General features: G+C 40.5%; 1 protein-coding gene across 2 annotated transcripts in view; it reads left to right on the forward strand.

The window, feature by feature from the left end:
* The window catches only part of frmpd1b (FERM and PDZ domain containing 1b), a 108,570-nt gene that overhangs the window by 65,230 nt on the left and 18,368 nt on the right, over positions 1-24,972 (forward strand). For both annotated transcript variants that reach the window (XM_062045992.1, XM_062045993.1), the window contains exons 8-10: positions 955-1,050; positions 13,575-13,700; positions 13,828-13,947. In XM_062045992.1, coding sequence (XP_061901976.1) covers positions 955-1,050; positions 13,575-13,700; positions 13,828-13,947 — 342 coding nt within the window. The remainder of the gene's footprint in view (positions 1-954; positions 1,051-13,574; positions 13,701-13,827; positions 13,948-24,972) is intronic.

Consider the following 24,972-nt stretch of genomic DNA (forward strand, 5'->3'; position numbering starts at 1 on the left):
CATTTCAAATTGTTTTTGGAAACTGTGGACGTCGTGTCCTCCGGACCAAAGAAGAAAAGAACCATCCGGATTGTTCTAGGCGCAAAGTGTAAAAGGCAGCATGTGTGATGGTATGGGGGTGTATTAGTAAAAAATCAAGTTTATGAGTTTGAACATGAAATATGTTGTCTTTGTAGCATATTCAACTGAATATGGCTTGAAAAGGATTTGCAAATCATTGTATTCTGTTTATATTTACATCTAACACCATTTCCCAACTCATATGGAAACGGGGTTTGTATTATAAACTCCACTGAACATAGAATTATTATCAGTAAGACAAAAGCTACAGTTGAACTGCTGCACTGACAACATCTACTGCGTTATAATCCAATAATCATACCGCAACAACATCATCCAATTGACTTTGCTAACAGCAATTGTTGGACATCTCCAAAGGTCAGCAGACTCATTGATGATACGATTGTTTCCAGCTCAGCCAGATAGCCTGCAATCTCAGCGCTGTTACCTCCTGCATATTACCTCCTGCATATTAAGCTTAGCTTAAGAAGGTTGTCCAATCTTGTTTCTGATGTATTTCCTGCTGCACTGACTTAGTCAGCGTGGAGGTTAAAGTATTCCAATCCATTATTACAATGACATTCAAAGAACTAAGAGCATGCAATATAAAATGGCGATGTCAGATCCTTGGCTGCATGTTTCAGCTGATTTATGACGTTTAGTACTTACTGCACTCACTGTAGGCGTCGCACTTCTGAATCTTGCTGCTGCTCCTAAATAAGCCGAGACGTGGGAGTTGGCAAAATATATTGTTTTACCTTGATTTATAATGGACGTGTCCCCCTTGTACTAACACAATATACATTTTGCACGGAGCTATATTGATATTGATGGTATCGTACATCTCTAAAACGCAGCCTTGTCATGTTATGGTTTTTTTCTCCTCTTCTTTAGGGAAACTCTCTTCTCTTCCTGCCCAACGTTCTAAAAGTTTATTTAGAGAACGGACAGACCAAGGCCTTCAAGTTCGACCACACTACTACTGTTAAGGTAAGTACTTTGCAACTGTGAGTGGAAAATGAAAGCTTTGGTTTCTTTGGATTAGGGTAGTACGGTATACCAGTACTAGTATAGTAACGCGGTACTAACGAATCAAAAACAGTACTATACTCTGTTTGAAAAGTACCGGTTCGCCACACTTTTTTTTTACGGGGACGGCAGCGCTCCGTCGTCACGTCGTGACATTGCTGCTTTTACGAGCAGAGGAGCATGTTCGGCAGCGCACAGTCACAGAGTACTTACAAGCAGACAGTGTGTAGACAGAAAAGGGAGAATGGACACATTTTAGCTTAAAAACTGACGATAAAAGTGAAGCTATAACACTGAAACACCCTCAGGAAGAGGTGCTTTAAGACATGGCTAGCTAGCTAGCAATCGGCAGTGCTTTAGCTACTTCTAAATCACTAATCCTCGCCTCCATGGCGACAAATGAAGTAAGTTTCTTACAAGTATCATCCCTGCAGGACGAGGAATAGCTAAACATGATTCACTACACACCCTAGGAGGATACAATAGCTCACCGGCGTCACAATGTAAACAAATGCCATGGGTGGATCTATACCTGACATCCACTGTAATGATACCAAGTACAAGAGCATATCTAGTCGATACTACTACGATTACATCAATATTTTCTATCGTCAAAAAATAGTTTTTCTTGTTTTTTGTTTAATTCATATTAAATTCATAAACGCATGAAATACGTCTCTGGACACATGAAAACTTAAATTATGACTAGAGATGTCCGATAATGGCTTTTTTGCCGATATCCGATATTCCGATATTGTCCAACTCTTAATTACCGATTCCGATATCAACCGATACCGATATATACAGTGGTGGAATGAACACATTATTATGGCTAATTTTGTTGTGATGCCCCGCTGGATGCATTAAACAATGTAACAAGGTTTTCCAAAATAAATCAACTCAAGTTATGGAAAAAAGTGCCAACATGGCACTGCCATATTTATTATTGAAGTCACAAAGTGCATTATTTGTTTTAACATGCCTCAAAACAGCAGCTTGGAATTTGGGACATGCTCTCCCTGAGAGAGCATGAGGAGGTTGAGGTGGGCGGGGTTGAGGTGGGCGGTAGCGGGTAGGGGGGAGCGGGGGGTGTATATTGTAGCGTCCCGGAAGAGTTAGTGCTGCAAGGGGTTCTGGGTATTTGTTCTGTTGTGTTACGGTGCGGATGTTCTCCCGAAATGTGTTTGTCATTCTTGTTTGGTGTGGGTTCACAGTGTGGTGCATATTTGTAACAGTGTTAAACTTGTTTATATGGTCACCCTCAGTGTGACCTGTATGGCTGTTGACCAAGTATGCCTTGCATTCACTTGTGTGTGTGTGATAAGCCGTAGATATTATGTGACTGGGCCGGCACGCAAAGGCAGTGCCTTTAAGGTTTATTGGCGCTCTGTACTTCTCCCTACGGCCGTGTACACAGCGGCCTTTTAAAAAGTCATACATTTCAGTGTTTCCCATAAACTGCCAAGATACCTGTGGCGGTGGGGGCGTGGCTATGGGCGTGGTCACCATGACATCATCGAGTAATTTGCATAATTTACTACAATGATATGATTTTCTCTAAAAAGGCTCAAAAAATGTATACTTACTAATTAATAATAACAGTTTTGTTTTAAACGTCCATCCATCCATCCATTTTACAATATAATTACAACACTTTATGTACATATTTATATACAGATTTGAACAATAAGTTATTCACTGAAATATATTTATTAATTGTGGTTCTTACAAAAAATATATCTTATAAAATATAAAAGCTAAAATGTCTCTTAAAGCTCTGCCCCTTTAATTAGTGCATACTAAATAATTTAACTTTAGCCTACTACTACAAGCATATTATTTACCAGCAACATAAAGTGAAACAGAGGCAGAGGTGTCCTGCCACAGTCAGTAACAAATAAACAGAAAACAGTAGTGGTCAAATACAAATAAGGCAACAAGAGAAGTATCCTACACTTCTCTTTTGTAAAGTAAATGTGAACAGCCTATATGGGCATCTACATCAACTATATGATCATCTACATCTACATCTACTATATGATTTGCCTGAGAAGCTGGACAGGACAAAAATAAATAAATATATATATATTTTTTTTTAATATGTGGCGGACGTAATTCTTTCGTGGCGGGCCGCCACAAATAAATGAATGTGTGGGAAACACTGCATTTTACTTTTTGAAACCGATACCGATAATTTTGAAACCGATACCGATAATTTCCGATATTACATTTTAAAGCATTTATTGGCCGATAATATCGGCAGTCCGATATTATCGGACATCCCTAATTATGACCAATGTATGATCCTGTAACTACTTGGTATCAGATCGATACCTAAATTTGTGGTATCATCCAAAACTAATGTAAAGTATCCAAACAACAGAATAAGAATAAGTGATTATTACATTTTAAGAGAAGTGTAGAAAGAACATGTTGAAACGGAAAATAAGCAGATATTAACAGTAAATGAACAAGTAGATTAATAATCCATTTTTACAGCTTGTCCTTTATCATTTTGACAAAATAATAGAATGAGAAAAGACACAATACTTTAGATACGTAAATCTTGAGTGAAGATTACTGTTGTGTATGTAATCACTCATACGTGTAATAACTTGCACACACAGTTGTGTGTCGCCGAATTGTGGTCATGCTGCTTCTTGACACAAATTGAGGTAAAAGCACCACCGTGGCGTAGTGAATGCCACAGTTAACCCTGTGAGATCAAAACTAAATCCTGGGGCCTGTTTTACTAAGATGTAAATACCACACGCTAAACAGCGTGTGCAATCTATAAAAGAGCATGTACTAGTAGTGGGCATGTTGCCAGGAACTTACTAATGCTGCAAGTGCAATTGAAAAGTGGTGCAGACCGCCTTAAGGGTTTTGTGTGTACCATACGGGGCATCACCACGGAGACACTCTCATTTACCTCACATTCATGTCATCATGCTCCTCCTACCTGTGGCGTTTTGCTATGTTTTCAAACGAGCAGCAGACATGTACCACTTTTTATGGGCATTTCAGAAGCAGTCCTGCAGTGCATCTCATTGAAGAGAGGCTGCACTTATTCCGCTCAAGACACCAAAAATGCAAACTTTAACCAGTTTTTTTTATATAAGAAATATTTTAATAATATACAGCAGGAGTCACCAACGTGGTGCCCGCGGGCACCAGGTCGCCCGTAAGGACCAGATGAGTAGCCCGCTGGCCTGTTCTAAAAATAGCTCAAATAGCAGCACTTACCAGTGAGCTGCCTCTATTTTTAAATGTTATTTATTTACTAGTGTGACAGTTCTAACTGTCGTGCAGGTTCTCAGGACCATCCAGGGAAGACTTTGTCGTGAGACGGTTTAGACTTCTTTATTATTTCAATCACCGAGTCTTTTGCCTGCTTTTCAGCAGCTGCCTTTTTTCTCACGTGAGCACACGAATGGTTTCCTCCCGTCCGCCGTCTGCTTTTCAGCAGCACGTCGCCGTCGTTTGCGTGGCAGCAGAGGATGGTTTCCTCCCGTCCGCCGTCTTTCCCCGTCTCCTCCCTTGATGTTCACGTCTCTCACCCTTTTATACGGTCCGAGAGGGTGATTGCACCGTCCACAGCTGCACGCTCCACGCACCTTATGCTGATTGCCGCTCGCTCGTCCACGCCTCCTCGCCGCCACCTTGGAACGGGCCCCGCCTCCCCACAACTTAATTCTAAGAGAGACAAAACTCAAATAGAATTTGAAAATCCAAGAAAATATTTGAAAGACTTGGTCTTCACTTGTTTGAATACATTCATTTATTTTTTTACTTTGCTTCTTATAACTTTCAGAAAGACAATTTTAGAGAAAAAATACAACCTTAAAAATGATTTTCGGATTTTTAAACACATATACCTTTTTACCTTTTAAATTCCTTCCTCTTCTTTCCTGACAATTTAAATCTATGTTGAAGTAAATTAATTTTTTTATTGTTGTCAAGGCTTGGTAAAAGGATTGGACTCAGATGCAGAGTAGGGAACTTGACAGGCTTTTATTTTGGCAGCTTCCTTTCACCTCCAAAGTCAAGGAATACAATACTATAATTAACCAAAAAACTAATCGATGAAAAAAGGTTCCAAAAAATAGGAACAACTGAAAATCACTCCGAATGGAGGAAAACACAAAACCAAAGACGAACTAATAATTGGCGCAGTAAATGCTATAAAATGTATAAACAAAAAACGCTCCAACGGGAGGAATAAACAACAGCTATGAAAAATTCTACACTATCTTAATTAATAAAGTTTAACAAAAATAGTCACTCAAAAATTGAGGAATTTAACTAATAACTTACCACTTCGGCTGAATAAAGTCAATAACAAAAAATCACTCTGCTGAGGAGGAAAAAGGAAAACTCAAAATAGCCACGAAGGGATTGAAGAACATGGAACATAGACTGGATACAAGGCAAGGCATGGACATGGACGTAGACGCTGGAAAGTACGAATGAACGAAACAATGTGGCACACAACAAAGTGAGGAGTGGGCTTATAAGACACATGAGGGTAATAGGGAACAGGTGGAAACAATCAGGGAACAGGATGACGTCAGACTGATGACACAAAAGGAAGGGCAAGTGACCTGAAACGAGAGGAGAGTTACTTTTCAAACTAAAACATGCAAATCACAAGACAGAAAAAACCAAGACAAGACATCCCTCACCACGGTGTGACAATTGTAAAGAATAATAAATACATTTTAATTTAATTCTTCATTTTAGCTTCTGTTTTTTCGACGAAGAATATTTGTGAAATATTTCTTCAAACTTATTATGATTAAAATTTAAAAAAAAAAAATTCTGGCAAATCTAGAAAATCTGTAGAATCAAATTTAAATCTTATTTCAAAGTCTTTTGAATTTCTTTTAAAATTTTTGTTCTGGAAAATCTAGAAGAAATAATGATTTGTCTTTGTTAGAAATATAGCTTGGTCCAATTTGTTATATATTCTAACAAAGTGCAGATTGGATTTTAACCTATTTAAAACACGGCATCAAAATTCTAAAATTAATCTTAATCAGGAAAAATTACTAATGATGTTCCATAAATTATTTTTTTTAATTTTCTTGAGTTATTATTTGTACAAACATGGTGCAAAGTAATTCATGATTTGTTCAAAAACGTTAGTGACTAGCTAGTTAAAATGGGATATTGTGATTTCACAAGACTGTCTTAGAAGTGATCATTTGAAAATGTTCAATTTGAAAAATGTGCACTTAGAGAAAATATAAAAATAAAGTGTTGCGTATTGATATTTATCTGCTTCTATATATATTTATTGTGAGAAATCATTAAGATGATCAGTGTTTCCACAAAGATAAATATCATTAATTATTAATAATAACATAGTTAAAGGTAAATTGAGCAAATTGGCTATTTCTGGCAATTTATTGAAGTGTGTATCAAACTGGTAGCCCTTCGCATTAATCACTACCCAAGAAGTAGCTCTTGCTTTCAAAAAGGTTGGTGACCCCTGCTATACAGTATATATGCTATGTGAAAAAAAACAATTACCTTTTTAAAATACTAAAGGGGCAGCACGGTGGAAAAGGGGTTAGTGCGTCTGCCTCATATATATGAAGGTGTTGGGTTCGATCCTGCGCTCAGGATCTTTCTGTGTGGAGTTTGCTTGTTCTCCCCGTGACTGCGGGGGTTCTACTCCGGCTTCCTCCCACCTCCAAAGACATGCACCTGGGGATAGGCTCCTCCCACTTCCAAAGACATGTACCTGGGGATAGGCTCCTCCCACCTCCAAAGACATGCACCTGGGGATAGGCTCCTCCCACCTCCAAAGACATGCACCTGGGGATAGGCTCCTCCCACCTCCAAAGACATGCACCTGGGGATAGGCTCCTCCCACCTCCAAAGACATGCACCTGGGGATAGGCTCCTCCCACCTCCAAAGACATGCACCTGGGGATAGGCTCCTCCCACCTCCAAAGACATGCACCTGGGGCAGGGGAGTGTGGATGTTGTCTGTCTATCTGTGTTGGCCCTGCGATGAGGTGGAGACTTGTCCAGGGTGTACCCCGCCTTCCGCCCATGTGCAGCTGAGATAGGCTCCAGCCCCCCCCCCCCCCCCCCCCCCCCCCCCGCCACCCCAAAAGGGACAAGCGGTAGAAAATGGATGGATGGAAAATAATAAAGGACACAAAAAGGCATCAATTTAATTTATTTTAATCAGCCCCTTAAGTCTTCTAGTAGCTATAAAATGATAAAATGATGTTGCTTAATAGACAATATGTGTAATATTTACTAAAATGCTGACAGACACGTAGGATGAAGGATTGTCGTCTGTGTGTGCATCGTGAACACTGACTCAGCAGCCGGGTGTAGAACTGTCAGTTTGCACGTCCTTCGAACACGTGCTAAATGAAACGCAAAATAGTGCTTCCAAAACAGTGCTGAGTGTTGATAAATCCCATTGCACGTGCTAAATAAGTATATCTGCATCCACTCCTCCCAGTATTGTGGGTGTTGTGATGATCAGCATGTAGCATGTAATGAAGACAGAGACGCAACATGGATTGCACACCTTATTCTGCTCACTTAGCAGATGCAATCCACTTTGCATATGTTTAGTAGATCAGCTTTGTGTGTACTATCAGGTTTGCACGTGTTTTACTACACACAAACCTTAAGTAAATCAGGCCCCTGGTCTTGCTTGCTAGCTTTAGCTTATACTGTACACCCCTAGATTGACATGACTTTCTTTTCCAACCATGGGAAGGAAGAAATTGATTGCATTGAGATACTGTACTACAAACTCTATGTGGCCTATTCTATAGGGACAAAAACGAGTTGGCCCTCGGTTAAATAATTATAACTTGATGTACAAAGTAGGGCTGGGCGATATGGCCTTTTATTAATATCTCGATATTTTGAGGCCATGTCATGATACACGATATATATCGCGATATTTTGCCTTAGCCTTGAATGAACACTTGATGCATATAATCACAGCAGTATGATGATTCTATGTGTCTACATTCAAACATTCTTCTTCATACTGCATTCATATATGCTACTTTTAAACTTTCATGCAGAGAGAGAAACCAAAACTAAGTCAATTTATCAAAAGTGTATTTATGAAACAGTTATTAAGCAGTGGCACAAACATTCATGTCATTTCCAAACAGAAAGTGCAAGATTGTCAGACATTTTAAAACAAGCTATAAGTGCACTTTTGTGCATGATGTCACTAAGATGACTTATCAAAACAACACTAAATGAAAGTGCACTTTTTGTACAGAACGCCACTACATGTCAGGGCTTGGTAAAAAGGTTAGGACTCAGATACAGAGTAGGGAACTTTGACAGGCTTTTATTTTGGCAGCTTCCTTTCACCTCCAAAGTCAAGGAATACAAAATCTATATTTAACCAAAAAACTAATCGGCGAAAAAAGTTTCAAAAAATAGGAACAACCGAAAATCACAGCGAACGGAGGAAAACACAAAAGCAAAGACAAACTATAATTGGCGCCGCTATAAAATGTATTAATAAAAAATGCTCCAACAGGAGGAAGAAACAACAGCTATGAAAAATTATACACTATCTAATCTAATAAAGTTGAACAAAAATAGTCACTCAAAAATTTGAGGAAAGAATGAAAAATAACTGATAACTTACCACTTCGGCTGAATAAAGTCAATAACAAACAATCACTCTGCTGAGGACGAAGAAAGGAAAACTCAAAATAGCCACGAAGGGATTCAAGATCAAGGGACATAAGCAGGAGACAAGGCAAGGCATGGACATGGACATGGGCATGGACATGGACATGGGCATAAGCAGGAGACAAGACAAGGCATGGGCATGGACATGGGCATGGACATGGGCATGGACATGGGCATGGACATGGGCATGGACATGGGCATGGACGCTAGATAGTACGAATAAAGGAGACAATGTGTCACAGAACAAAGTGAGGAGTGGGCTTCTAAGAGACATGAGGCTAATAGGGAACAGGTGGAAACAATCAGGGAACAGGTGGAAACAATCAGGGAACAGAGATGACGTCAGACTGATGACACAAAAGGAAGGGCAAGTGACCTGAAACGAGAGGAGAGTTACTTTTCAAACTAAAACATGCAAATCAAAAGACAGAAAAAACCAAAACAAGACATCCCTCACCACGGTGTGACACTACAATAGTTTAAAACAAATAAAGTGCACATTTGTGCATGATGTCACACAAGATATTTCAATAAGTGTCAAATAAAAAAGAGCTGCATAATAGGAAATCAAATAGTGTATGTCCTTCACTATGTGGTAGGTTCCTGCGGACGTTATCTCCTTCTGTTGTTGACTAGTTTTTTCATACGGTGTTGATGTGGAAATGGTTGCTTGGGCATTTTGTTGGTGTGGCACCGAACGGAGATGTTGACATGCGGAGTTTCAAGCACTCTTCATTCTCTAGCGGGTGACTTTTCAAATGATGCTACATATTAGCAGTAATGCTACTTTTTGTAGCAACGCTTTTGCCCCACACTTGACATGTTACGGTTGTCTGTTCGACATCTTCCCGCTTGAAGCCAAACCACCGCCAGACCATGGACCCCCTGCTGTTTTTCTTGGGAATTATTTCTTCCTTTATTTGTTACCAGATTCGCACCTTCTTTCTCTCGTATTACCACTCGCACCACAGCTAACGTTACCCATGCCGCTACCTCTCTGCTCCACGAGGGCGTATACATATGTGACGTATGTAAGAAGGTGCGCTTGTTTTATGTCTATGTGAGAAGGAGAGACTAGAAAGAGTGAGAAGAGCCTGTAGTGTAATGCCCGCAGCTAAAAGCAACTGTGTGAGAACATATACTTAGGGATGATGTTCGAAACCGGTTCTCCCAGTTGTTCGTTAAGAAAAGAACCGTTTGATAAGAAAAGAACCGATTACATGGACTCGAATCCCTTTTTGAGAACCGGTTCCCGTTATCGAGGCCACTATAGTAAAGAAAAAGAGTTGGTTCTTTATTTGAATTCCTGGGAACGAATCCCGTCCCACAGGAAATGCCCTGTGGCACGTCCCAGGAAATGACGTAGCTCAGTCATTAGGCGGCAGATACAGAAGCAGCAACAAAAATGGACCGGAAAAAACGCCTCAAGGCATGGCTTAATTTTACAAAAAAATACGACGAGGAAACGGCTATCTGCAATTATTGCCAGGCTTCGCTCTCATGTAAGGGGGGAAGTACAACAAGCATGATGAAACATGTTCAGGCCGTACATAACCTGAAGGTTAGAGAAAGGTTTTGTGGAGTCGTTTGTGGAGGAGGCCACACTGATGGACCCCAGAAGGATGTTCCAATAGCAGCAGAAGTGCACTTTTTGGAGAGCTGTATTATTTTCAGTTTCGTGCCCAAGGGACTGATTTTATTTAACACTATATTATTATTTATACACCTATAGTGATCACAGAGACAGCTTGTTTTTGTGTTACTGTATATATGTGTTTTTATGAAAAATCCCACTTAATATACTTTGGGTAACAACAGTCAATATTTATTTATTTTATTTTATTTTTTTTAGGGGGGTAACAACAGTCAATACTTATTAATTTGTTTTTTTTGTGTTTTTTTCTTATAAAATAAAAGTGAGCTTTTGTTAAACCAAATATTGTGTTTTTTTTCCATATACAACAACCTACCTGGATTCGATAAGAGAATCAATAAGGAATCGGTTCGATTAGAGGATTCAATAATGGGCTCGAACTCGATAATTTCTTATCAAACATCATCCCTACATATACTCCAATATCACGATATAATCATTTTCTATATCGCACAGAGACAACCCCGCGATACATGGAGTATATGGATATATCTCCCAGCCCTAGTACAGATAATAGCATACACCTGTACACTTGGAAATGTACAATGTAACACAAAACATGCCACTCTCCACATGTCACTTTCAATACAGCAGTGGATTCATGACTGATATCACAGCTCACCTTTCTGTAAAAACTCCCTAGTGTGATGCTTCTGCAAATGTTTGATCAAATTGATGGTGTTGAATTGAGAAATTATTTTACTCAACAAAACAGCAACAATCCAAAAATATTATCCATTTAAAAAATAAAAATAAAAGTTAATGAATACATCTTCTTCGCGATGGCAAGTGTAACAGAGGCCAGTCAATTTCAAGAATGGTGCTGGCAGTACGGGAGATTGCCTGTGCTTTTAGCTCAGTAGTTAGGATGCCTGCCTTTTACACCGGCAACCTAAGCTCTGAGCAGTAGGAAAAAAACGAGGCAGAGAGAGTACACAATCACTACTTGAAGAAGAGCTGATTGACAGCCATGAACACCACCGGCAAAATCGGGGTCTCTAATTGGTTGGGGGCCCCTGGGCTTCAGCACAGGTAAGCCCGTGCAGTGAACTCTGCTCACTATTGTAAGAACTCTGCTCACTATTGTAAGAACTCTGCTCACTATTGTAAGAACTCTGCTCACTATTGTAAGAACTCTGCTCACTATTGTAAGAACTCTGCTCACTATTGTAAGAACTCTGCTCACTATTGTAAGAATGTGGACGGCAGCTACTGCACATTATCCTCCATCTTTTGGTTTCGGTGTCCACAAAGGATCCTTGTTTCCAGCCGCCTCTCAGCATCCTGACAGCAGATGTAAGTTTCAAGAAGGCAGAAGTGGGAGGAGTACAGTTCTGTTGTAGCTATTCATACTGCAACATATTGGACGATTGCTCAAGGGTGTTACAGTGTGAGTAGGCTGGAGCTGCACTCCAGTGGTGTGATAATAAGACACCATTCATTAGGAGGAGGAAAGAAGGAGGCAAACGAGCCAGTATGTGAGGCTGGTGTGAGAATAACTGTGGTGTAACCCATTTGGAATGTGCAAATGGTGCCGTGTTTCCCACACATTCATTTAGAAAGAATTAAGGCCGCCACAATTATTTTTTTTTGTCCTGTCCAGCTTCTCAGGCAAATCATATAGTAGATGTAGATGATCATATAGTTGATGTAGATGATCATATAGTTGATGTAGATGATCATATAGTAGATGTAGATGATCATATAGTAGATGTAGATGATCATATAGTTGATGTAGATGATCATATAGTAGATGTAGATGATCATATAGTAGATGTAGATGATCATATAGTTGATGTAGATCATCATATAGTTGATGTAGATGATCATATAGTTGATGTAGATCATCATATAGTTGATGTAGATGATCATATAGTTGATGTAGATGATCATATAGTTGATGTAGATGATCATATAGTTGATGTAGATCATCATATAGTTGATGTAGATGATCATATAGTTGATGTAGATCATCATATAGTTGATGTAGATGATCATATAGTAGATGTAGATGATCATATAGTAGATGTAGATGATCATATAGTAGATGTAGATGATCATATAGTAGATGTAGATGATCATATAGTAGATGTAGATGATCATATAGTTGATGTAGATGCCCATATAGTTGATGTAGATGCCCATATAGTTGATGTAGATGATCATATAGTAGATGTAGATGATCATATAGTTGATGTAGATGCCCATATAGTTGATGTAGATGATCATATAGTTGATGTAGATGATCATATAGTTGATGTAGATGATCATATAGTAGATGTAGATGATCATATAGTAGATGTAGATGATCATATAGTTGATGTAGATGATCATATAGTAGATGTAGATGATCATATAGTAGATGTAGATGATCATATAGTAGATGTAGATGCCCATATTGGCTGTTCACATTTACTTTACAAAAGAGAAGTGTAGGATCAAGATTTTTGGAGCTCTTTGTTCAATGGATCAGATGTTTGATGAAGCTTTGTGTCTATCTACCACCACTACTGTTTTCTGTTTATTTGTTACTGACTGTGGCAGGACACCTCTGCCTCTGTTTCACTTTATGTTGCTGGTAAATAATATGCTTGTAGTAGTAGGCTAAAGTTAAATTATTTAGTATGCACTAATTAAAGGGGCAGAGCTTTAAGAGACATTTTAGCTTTTATATTTTATAAGATATATTTTTTGTAAGAACCACAATTAATAAATATATTTCAGTGAATAACTTATTGTTCAAATCTGTATATTAATATGTACATAAAGTGTTGTAATTATATTGTAAAATGGATGGATGGATGGATGTTTAAAACAAAACTGTTATTATTAATTAGTAAGTATACATTTTTTGAGCCTTTTTAGAGAAATCATATCATTATAGTAAATAATGCAAATTACTCAATGTCATGGTGACCACGCCCATAGCCACGCCCCCACCGCCACAGGTATCTTGGCAGTTTATGGGAAACACTGTGGTGTGTTTAAAAAGTACACATTTTTAGTGCCGTTGGTATCCCTCGCCTCGGGGAGGGTAAGTGAATGAGGAAATGTGGATTTCACCGTCTGTCTGCCATCAGGAGCCTGGGGTGAAAACATGTTTGTTTAAGGTTGTTTTTTTACACCATTCCAGGATATTGTTCTGACTCTGAAGGATAAACTGTCCATCCGGGCCATCGAGTACTTTGCCCTGGTGCTGGAGCAACAGTACAGCATCACCAAGCTTCTGCTGCTGCATGAAGACGAGCTCATTCAGAGGGTAAGACAACAAGGTGTTTGCTCCTGTGTGCAGTCGGTCAAACCATAATATGACAGCGCAATAATGAGGAAATCAATGGGCTAAATGATGGTGTTATATTTATGATGGTGTCTCATGTCTCCACCAGGTGGTGCAGAAAAAGGACTCCCATGATTATAGATGTCTGTTCCGAGTGTGTTTCATTCCAAGAGATCCTATGGACCTGCAGCAGGATGACTCCTTTGCCTTCGAGTACCTCTTTTTACAGGTTAGTGACACATACGTTGTGGTTTAGCAGAGGGAGATGACGGCTCACACACCAGAGGGGTAATAATGTTCAAAGATGTATTATATATACACTACTAAAGTTTGGGGTCACCCAAACAATTTAGTGTTCGAGCCTTCATTTGTAAGAACAAGAATAGACTGTGGAGTTTCAGATGAAAATTCTCTTTTTCTGGCCATTTTGAGCGTTTAATTGAGCCCACAAATGTGATGCTCCAGAAAGTCAATCTGCTCAAAGGAAGGTCAGTTTTGTAGCTTCTGTAACGAGCTAAAGTGTTTTCAGATGTGTGAACATGATTGCACAAGGGTTTTCTAATCATCAATTAGCCTTCTGAGCCAATGAGCAAACACATTGTACCATTAGAACACTGGAGTGATAGTTGCTGGAAATGGGCCTCTATACACCTATGTAGATATTGCACCAAAAAGCAGACATTTGCAGCTAGAATAGTCATTTAGCACATTAGCAATGTATAGAGTGTATTTCTGTAAAGTTAAGACTAGTTTAAAGTTATCTTCATTGAAAAGTACAGTGCTTTTCCTTCAAAAATAAGGACATTTACATGTGACCCCAAACTTTGGAACGGTAGTGTATATATATAACAAACAATACTACTAAACTATAGAATGGAGTGTGTGACCAAAATCCAAGAGTGTGTGGTGTAAGACTATGTGTGTAATTAAATGTTGTGTATTACCGAGTGTTGAGGAGAGAGAGAGCGAGAGAAGCGGCAGGGTCCGTGTCCAGGCGAGGGGCGAGGATAGGGGCGAGGCAGCGTAGTCCGTGTCCGAGCAGGGGTCGAGGAACGAGGAAGACAGTCAGAATCCAGAGGAGAACAGCAGGAGATCACGACGGGAAAACTCGGGAAAGCACTTTGGGAGATCAACAAAGGACATCAGACACGGAGGGAAACGCAGAGAAAATAAAGCTTGTGTCGGCTTACGGTACACAATAGAGAACTAAGTTCCCGCATGGATCCTTGGGTCCACTGGTCCTTTATACAGCTCCCTCTCATCAGGTCCAGGTGCGCTGATTTGTGATCGTCTGCAGGCTTGCCGGCATGTGGGCGTGACGCGGCCGTGGGCGCATCCCGAGGTGCGGCAAGCAGAGCGCAAAGATGAGGGCGCATTGGAATGCCCCTGGCTGTGACAACATATTGTCATAACTGCCACTTTAAAAGGGTCATAGTACCGTATTGAAAGGCGCGCTCCTGGTGAGCGGGTCTATTCAGGTCTACTTTCATATACAAAAGGCGCATTAAAGGGATCCACATAACATGTGATGGTGGTTCTTTGGTGAAAGTGTTGCATAGATTAAGTTTTTCAGACCATTTTCGAGTCATTTTCTGAGCGTCTCTTCAGGATGCGCCGTTTTGTGGGCGCTCTTATTTACGTGGCTCACCTTCAACATCTTTGTTGTAGCGGTGTAGCGTGCAAGGACGGGAGTGGAAGAAGTGTCAAAAGATGGAGCTAACTGTTTTAATGACATTCACACTTTACTTAACTCAATAACGGAGCAGCATCTCCTCATCCGTGGCTCACTAGTGCAACAACAACGCCCGAAATGTGTCCCGTGGAAAAACGTCCGACCGGAACTCTCTAATAACTAAAGTTCTGTGGGTGAATTATGTAAACCCACTACAGTTTTTAGCAATTTAATAGCTAGTCTACTGACAGATATAAGTAAGAACTTTACACTGCTTTATATTAGAAATGGCAACAGTGGAAGATGAATGTCACATAAGAAGGTAGAGAAAAAGAAGAAGCTTATGACTGCGGTGTCGGCACGGACTACAAAGGCGGATGCGCGCACGTTTTCAGGACTAATGCAGATCCCAAATACACATAAGTAAGTAAGTACATTTTATTTATATTTATATCAGCAGGTAAGAAAAGTTGGTTTTGCATAATATTGCGAAACAAAACAGCAGATAATGTCTGCTTATAGGTACCATTTTGCGGCCCTTATAAACACACCATAATAATACTAATATGTTTAAAGTGCCGACAATCCATCAAGCGGTGTGGCTTCATAGCTTACCGAAGTCGTACTAAAAACATTTTGACAGATTTTTGAGCGCCGTGTGTAATGTTCTATATTCTCAATGAAACATTTCAAGTTTTGGTGTTGTTTACTGGCATCATCTTGCAGTTTACACGTATCTCTTATGTATGACTGCCATCTACCGGTCACACTTATCATTACACCATGTACCAAATAAAATTGCTTCGAGGTCGGTAAGCACAACCGGAATTATGCCGTACATTAGGCGCACCGGGTTATAAGGCGCACTGTCAAGTTTTGAGAAAATGAAAGGAGTTTACGTGTGCCTTATAGTCCAAAAATACTGTATATCTTCCTACATTTAAAACACTTCCTTGTTGTCGCCATAATATGAATTGGTGGTGCTTTGGTTCACATTTTGCATAGATTTTGTTTTACAGTCCATCTTCAAAACGGTTTGTGACTGCCTCTTTAGAATGTGCCGCTTATTGACGTGCTCAAGCTCTCTTCTACTGCGTCTCCATCCCGTCAGCCATCTTGTAGTTTTTAGCGCTTCCATATCGAGCCTACTGGTGGATGTAAGTTACAACTATACGCTACAGCAGTGGATTTCTACACTGAAACTTAGACAAACTTTAATGATCCACAAGGGAAATTGTTCAACACAGTAGCTCAGTTACAATGATGGAAAGTGTAAGGATGGAAAGGACAATGCAGGTATAAATAGACTAAAAAAGCTATAAAAAAAAATAAAAATAAAAACATTTTTTTAGCATGCATGTGCATGTATGAGCCAGTCTGTCCCGAAACAAGAGGATGACAACCAATTTATTGACTACACAAAAGTTTCAACCACTGGTTAGCACAAACATTTCTTCCGTCTCTTGGAGCCGTGTCCTCCTCGCCTTTTCATCCATGCTAACACCGTGGGACGCATGAGCACTCCATTTACACCAACCAAGTCCTGCCATATTTTCTATTCCTGACAGATTATTTTTTTTTATCCCTGACTCTCTCGTCTGCTACGATGTTCCACCCTCCCCTTTTGCCTGCTCAGCTTCTAAACTACTACATATATTCAGGCTGGATCATCATTTGTCCCAAAGTCGTCGTTTTTGCCTCTCACAAAGTCCGCCGTGATCGCTTGATGCTGCGGGTGTTGTTGACAGAAGTAGCGTTCGTTTCTATGTGCTCTGTAAACTCAATGCGCCCAGGAAAGAAGTTACAGTAATGCTTAAAATGATCAAAATACTGTAAATATTACAAAAGCCAAAAGCAGTGAAGTTGTCACGTTGTGTAAATGGTAAATAAAAACAGAATACAATGATTTGCAAATCCTTTTCAACTTATATTCAATTGAATAGACTGCAAAGACAAGATACTTAACGTTCGAACTGGTAAACTTTGTTATTTTTTGCAAATATTAGCTCATTTGGAATTTGATGCCTGCAACATGTTTCAAAAAAGCTGGCACAAGTGACAACATTGCTGCTAACATTGATCTATTGTTGCTGTGTTTATAATATTGATTATACTGTACATTAAATGGACAAAAGTATTGGGAAGACTATAGCCAGACAAAAATGATGCTGGTCCCTTCTTTGCAGCTGGAACAGCTTCTATACTCTTTTGGGAGGCATTTCTACATCATTTTGGGGAATTTTGGTTTACATTTGCGAGTTGTAAGGTAAATAATGTTGACCTTAACTCTTGCACACCAAACTTTGTGGGCTCTGCTTTGTGAAGCATTCCCCTTTGAACCACACACAGAACTACCGTATTTTTCGGAGTATAAGTCGCTGGATGTCCCGATCCGATATCTGGATCGGATCGGCCGCCGATATTTGCCAAAAAATGCGTATCGGCAAGGAATGGGAAAATGCTGATCCAGATCCAGTTTAAAAAAAAAATCCGGTCCGTGTTTTCCAACGCACAGATTTAAATAATACATTCCACTTTTCTGCTGCTCCCTAATTTCTGTTCCGCATTTTCCAGCACACCTTCAACACATCCCCAGGTCTGTGTCCTACCGTTAAGATGGCCATGTGAATTAAAAGTTACCGGTAAAAATGTCAGCTGTCTCTGTGCGATATAAAAAATGACTATATTGTGATATTGGAGTATACGTTCTCACGCACTTGCTTTTAGCTGCTGGCATTACACGACAGGCTCTTCCCACTCCTTCTTGTGTCTGCTTCTCACAGACAGCAAGCGCACCTTCTTACACACGTCACATACTGTCACGTCATACGTTACATACTGTCACGTCACACGTCACATACTGTCACGTCATACGTCACATACTGTCACGTCACACGTCACATACTGTCACGTCATACGTCACATACTGTCACGTCATACGTCACATACTGTCACGTCATACGTCACATACTGTCACGTCATACGTCACATACTGTCACGTCATACGTCACATACTGTCACGTCATACGTCACATACTGTCACGTCACACGTCACATACTGTCACGTCACACGTCACATACTGTCACGTCATACGTCACATACTGTCACGTCATACGTCACTTACTGTCACGTCACACGTCACATACTGTCACGTCATACGTCACATACTGTCACGTCATACGTCACATACTGTCACGTCATACGTCACATACTGTCACGTCATACGTCACATACTGTCACGTCATACGTCACATACTGTCACGTCATACGTCACATACTGTCACGTCATACGTCACATACTGTCACGTCATACGTCACATACTGTCACGTCATACGTCACATACTGTCACGTCATACGTCACATACTGTCACGTCATACGTCACATACTGTCACGTCACACGTCACATACTGTCACGTCACACGTCACATACTGTCACGTCATACGTCACATACTGTCACGTCATACGTCACTTACTGTCACGTCACACGTCACATACTGTCACGTCATACGTCACATACTGTCACGTCATACGTCACATACTGTCACGTCATACGTCACATACTGTCACGTCATACGTCACATACTGTCACGTCATACGTCACATACTGTCACGTCATACGTCACATACTGTCACGTCATACGTCACATACTGTCACGTCACACGTCACATACTGTCACGTCATACGTCACATACTGTCACGTCATACGTCACATACTGTCACGTCATACGTCACATACTGTCACGCCACACGTCACATACTGTCACGTCATGCGCACCTTCTTACACACGTCACATACTGTCACGTCATACGTCACATACTGTCACGTCACACGTCACATACTGTCACGTCATACGTCACATACTGTCACGTCATACGTCACATACTGTCACGTCACACATCACATACTGTCACGTCATACGTCACATACTGTCACGTCATACGTCACATACTGTCACGTCATACGTCACATACTGTCACGTCACACGTCACATACTGTCACGTCATGCGCACCTTCTTACACACGTCACATACTGTCACGTCATACGTCACATACTGTCACGTCACACGTCACATACTGTCACGTCACACGTCACATACTGTCACGTCATACGTCACATACTGTCACGTCACACGTTACATACTGTCACGTCACACGTCACTTACTGTCACGTCACACGTCACATACTGTCACGTCATACGTCACATACTGTCACGTCATACGTCACATACTGTCACGTCATACGTCACATACTGTCACGTCATACGTCACATACTGTCACGTCATACGTCCCTTACTGTCACGTCACACGTCACATACTGTCACGTCATACGTCACATACTGTCACGTCATACGTCACATACTGTCACGTCATACGTCACATACTGTCACGTCATACGTCACATACTGTCACGTCATACGTTACATACTGTCACGTCACACGTCACATACTGTCACGTCATACGTCACATACTGTCACGTCACATGTCACATACTGTCACGTCATACGTCACATACTGTCACGTCATACGTCACATACTGTCACGTCACACGTCACATACTGTCACGTCATACGTCACATACTGTCACGTCACACGTCACATACTGTCACGTCACACGTCACATACTGTCACGTCATACGTCACATACTGTCACGTCATACGTCACTTACTGTCACGTCATACGTCACATACTGTCACGGCATACGTCACTTACTGTCACGTCACACGTCACATACTGTCACGTCATACGTCACATACTGTCACGTCATGCGCACCTTCTTACACACGTCACATACTGTCACGTCATACGTCACATACTGTCACGTCACACGTCACATACTGTCACGTCACACGTCACATACTGTCACGTCATACGTCACATACTGTCACGTCACACGTCACATACTGTCACGTCATACGTCACATACTGTCACGTCACACGTCACTTACTGTCACGTCACACGTCACATACTGTCACGTCATACGTCACATACTGTCACGTCATACGTCACATACTGTCACGTCATACGTCACATACTGTCACGTCATACGTCACATACTGTCACGTCATACGTCACTTACTGTCACGTCACACGTCACATACTGTCACGTCATACGTCACATACTGTCACGTCATACGTCACATACTGTCACGTCACACGTCACATACTGTCACGTCATACGTCACATACTGTCACGTCACACGTCACATACTGTCACGTCACACGTCACATACTGTCACGTCACACGTCACATACTGTCACGTCATACGTCACATACTGTCACGTCACACGTCACATACTGTCACGTCACACGTCACATACTGTCACGTCACACGTCACATACTGTCACGTCATACGTCACATACTGTCACGTCACACGTCACATACTGTCACGTCACACGTCACATACTGTCACGTCATACGTCACATACTGTCACGTCATACGTCACTTACTGTCACGTCACACGTCACATACTGTCACGTCATACGTCACTTACTGTCACGTGACACGTCACATACTGTCACGCCATACGTCACATACTGTCACGTCATACGTCACATACTGTCACGTCATACGTCACATACTGTCACGTCATACGTCACATACTGTCACGTCATACGTCACATACTGTCACGTCATACGTCACATACTGTCACGTCATACGTCACATACTGTCACGTCATACGTCACATACTGTCACGCCATACGTCACATACTGTCACGCCATACGTCACATACTGTCACGTCATACGTCACATACTGTCACGTCACACGTCACATACTGTCACGTCATACGTCACTTACTGTCACGTCACACGTCACATACTGTCACGTCACACGTCACATACTGTCACGTCATACGTCACATACTGTCACGTCATACGTCACTTACTGTCACGTCACACGTCACATACGTATACACACTCTCCCAGCAGAGAGGTAGCAGCATGGCTAACGTTAGCTGTGATGCTAGCGTAGCCGTGTGAGCGGTAATAATGAAGGAAGAATGAATTAATTCCCAAGAAAAACAGCAGGGGGTCCATCGTCTGGCGGTGGTTTGGCTTCAAGTGGGAATATGTCGAACAGACTACCGTAATTTGTCAAGTGTGGGGCAAAAGCGTTGCTATAAAAAGTAGCATTACTGCTAATATGTAGCATCATTTGAAAAGTCCCCTGCTAGAAAATGAAGAGTGTTTGAAACTCCGCACGTCAACATCTCCATTGTGTATTATTCAAACTCACCTAATTCAGCTGGCTAGTTGTTATCAAGAGTACTAAAACCCTTTTCAACATGACTCTGACAACTAAGTAGGCTAAATAACTTTAAACTTTAATACATGCTCGGATAAGGCCAGTATCGGCCAGTATTGGTATCGGATCGGAAGTGCAAAAACCTGGATCGGGACATCCCTACTATACAGGTAAAAGCCAGTAAATTAGAATATTTTGAAAAACTTGATTTATTTCAGTAATTGCATTCAAAAGGTGTAACTTGTACATTATATTTATTCATTGCACACAGACTGATGCATTCAAATGTTTATTTCATTTAATTTTGATGATTTGAAGTGGCAACAAATGAAAATCCAAAATTCCGTGTGTCACAAAATTAGAATATTACTTAAGGCTAATACAAAAAAGGGATTTTTAGAAATGTTGGCCAACTGAAAAGTATGAAAATGAAAAATATGAGCATGTACAATACTCAATACTTGGTTGGAGCTCCTTTTGCCTCAACTACTGCGTTAATGCGGCGTGGCATGGAGTCCATGAGTTTCTGGCACTGCTCAGGTGTTATGAGAGCCCAGGTTGCTCTGATAGTGGCCTTCAACTCTTCTGAGTTTTTGGGTCTGGCATTCTGCATCTTCCTTTTCACAATAACCCACAGATTTTCTATGGGGCTAAGGTCAGGGGAGTTGGCGGGCCAATTTAGAACAGAAATACCATGGTCCGTAAACCAGGCACGGGTAGATTTTGCGCTGTGTGCAGGCGCCAAGTCCTGTTGGAACTTGAAATCTCCATCTCCATAGAGCAGGTCAGCAGCAGGAAGCATGAAGTGCTCTAAAACTTGCTGGTAGACGGCTGCGTTGACCCTGGATCTCAGGAAACAGAGTGGACCGACACCAGCAGATGACATGGCACCCCAAACCATCACTGATGGTGGAAACTTTACACTAGACTTCAGGCAACGTGGATCCTGTGCCTCTCCTGTCTTCCTCCAGACTCTGGGACCTCCATTTCCAAAGGAAATGCAAAATTTGCTTTTGTCAGAAAACATGACTTTGGACCACTCAGCAGCAGTCCAGCTCTTTTTTCCAGGGTCAACGCAGCCGTCTACCAGCAAGTTTTAGAGCACTTCATGCTTCCTGCTGCTGACCTGCTCTATGGAGATGGAGATTTCAAGTTCCAACAGGACTTGGCGCCTGCACACAGCGCAAAATCTACCCGTGCCTGGTTTACGGACCATGGTATTTCTGTTCTAAATTGGCCCGCCAACTCCCCTGACCTTAGCCCCATAGAAAATCTGTGGGTTATTGTGAAAAGGAAGATGCAGAATGCCAGACCCAAAAACTCAGAAGAGTTGAAGGCCACTATCAGAGCAACCTGGGCTCTCATAACACCTGAGCAGTGCCAGAAACTCATGGACTCCATGCCACGCCGCATTAACGCAGTAATTGAGGCAAAAGGAGCTCCAACCAAGTATTGAGTATTGTACATGCTCATATTTTTCATTTTCATACTTTTCAGTTGGCCAACATTTCTAAAAATCCCTTTTTTGTATTAGCCTTAAGTAATATTCTAATTTTGTGACACACGGAATTTTGGATTTTCATTTGTTGCCACTTCAAATCATCAAAATTAAATGAAATAAACATTTGAATGCATCAGTCTGTGTGCAATGAATAAATATAATGTACAAGTTACACCTTTTGAATGCAATTACTGAAATAAATCAAGTTTTTCAAAATATTCTAATTTACTGGCTTTTACCTGTATATGTATAAGTCACACCGGCCGAAAATGCATAATAAAGAAGGAAAAAAACATATATAAGTCGCACTGGAGTATAAGTCGCATTTTTTGTGGAAATGTATTTGCTAAAAGCCAACAGCAAGAATAGACATTTGAAAGGCAATTTAAAATGTCTAAAGAATAGTGAACAACAGGCTGAATAAGTGTACGTTATATGAGGCATAAATAACCAACTGCTATGTTAACCTCACATATTATGGTAAGAGTCATTCAAATAACTATAACATATAGAACATGCTATACGTTTACTGTCACTCCTAATCGCTAAATCCCATGAAATCTTATACGTCTAGTCTCTTACGTCAATGACATCAATAATATTATTGGATATTTGACGCTAATGTGTTCATCATTTCACACATAAGTCACTCCTGAGTATAAGTCGCACCCCCGGCCAAACTATGAAAAAAACTGCCACTTATAGTTTGAAAAATACGGTAATTCACTGGACCGTAAAAGAACATCGCAAATGTGCAATATATTTATTTCATGTAATTTCTGCTGCTGTTGTTTATTATTTAAATATGTGCTGCTGTTTTTATTATGCAAAAACAGTTTTTATCCTGCACTACGACCACTCGCAGTCTAAGTCTAACTAACTAAAGTTAAAACATATGTATTTTTGATTAACAATATATTTCTTGTTACCACACACTTTCTATGTTATGATTTGCCTATCCTATTGAAAAATCCTAAATTTACTTCTAAAAATAAGCAAAATAATCTACAAATACAACAAGACATTTTCATAAACAAATGTATTTATTTAAGAGTATGTGTTTTTTTCCCTTGATTATAGATTTATAATATTTTTTTGCTGTGAAGTTGAACCTATTTGATTGTCTGAAATGGAAAATGAAGAATCAGGAGGCAGCGTGGGAAGTAGTTAACTCCCTTAGTGATCCATTGAATGAATAATGATGTGCCCCAGTACATTTGCCGTGTATTTTACAGTAACATCATCTCCAATTGACCCATGCCATTGGTCATAGAGAGCGTTTACTGTAATGTGGTGTTGTTTCCGGTCAAGTCCAGACTCATTTCAACCTGTGCTGACATGCCTCAAAGCTGTGGATTGCTTCTTTTTACAACACAACATTCCATTGGGAGAACCACTTGTGTCATGCTGATTGATTGCTGGCTTTTTACCTCTTGTGGCGTTTGCTTTTTACCTCTTGTGGCGTTTGCTTCTTACCTCTTGTGGCGTCTGCTTTTGCCATCTCAATGATGGACTGGCTGTCCAAATGTTGTTTTTATGCACAAGGATGCGCTTGTCTTGTGTAGTTTTAAAATGTGACTATGACAAAGACGCACATAGAAAAGCAGTGAAGTTGTCATGTTGTGTAAATGGTAAACAACAACAGAATACAATGATTTGCAAATCCTTGTCAACTTATATTCAATTGAGTAGACTGCAAAGACAAGATACTTAACGTTCCAACTGGAAAACGTTGTTATATTTTGCAAATATTTAGCAAATATTAGCACATTTTCAAACAAGTGAAGTGAATTACATTTATATAGCGCTTTTTCTCAAATG

Source organism: Entelurus aequoreus, linkage group LG04, assembly GCF_033978785.1.
Source record: "Entelurus aequoreus isolate RoL-2023_Sb linkage group LG04, RoL_Eaeq_v1.1, whole genome shotgun sequence".
NCBI lineage: Eukaryota > Metazoa > Chordata > Actinopteri > Syngnathiformes > Syngnathidae > Entelurus > Entelurus aequoreus.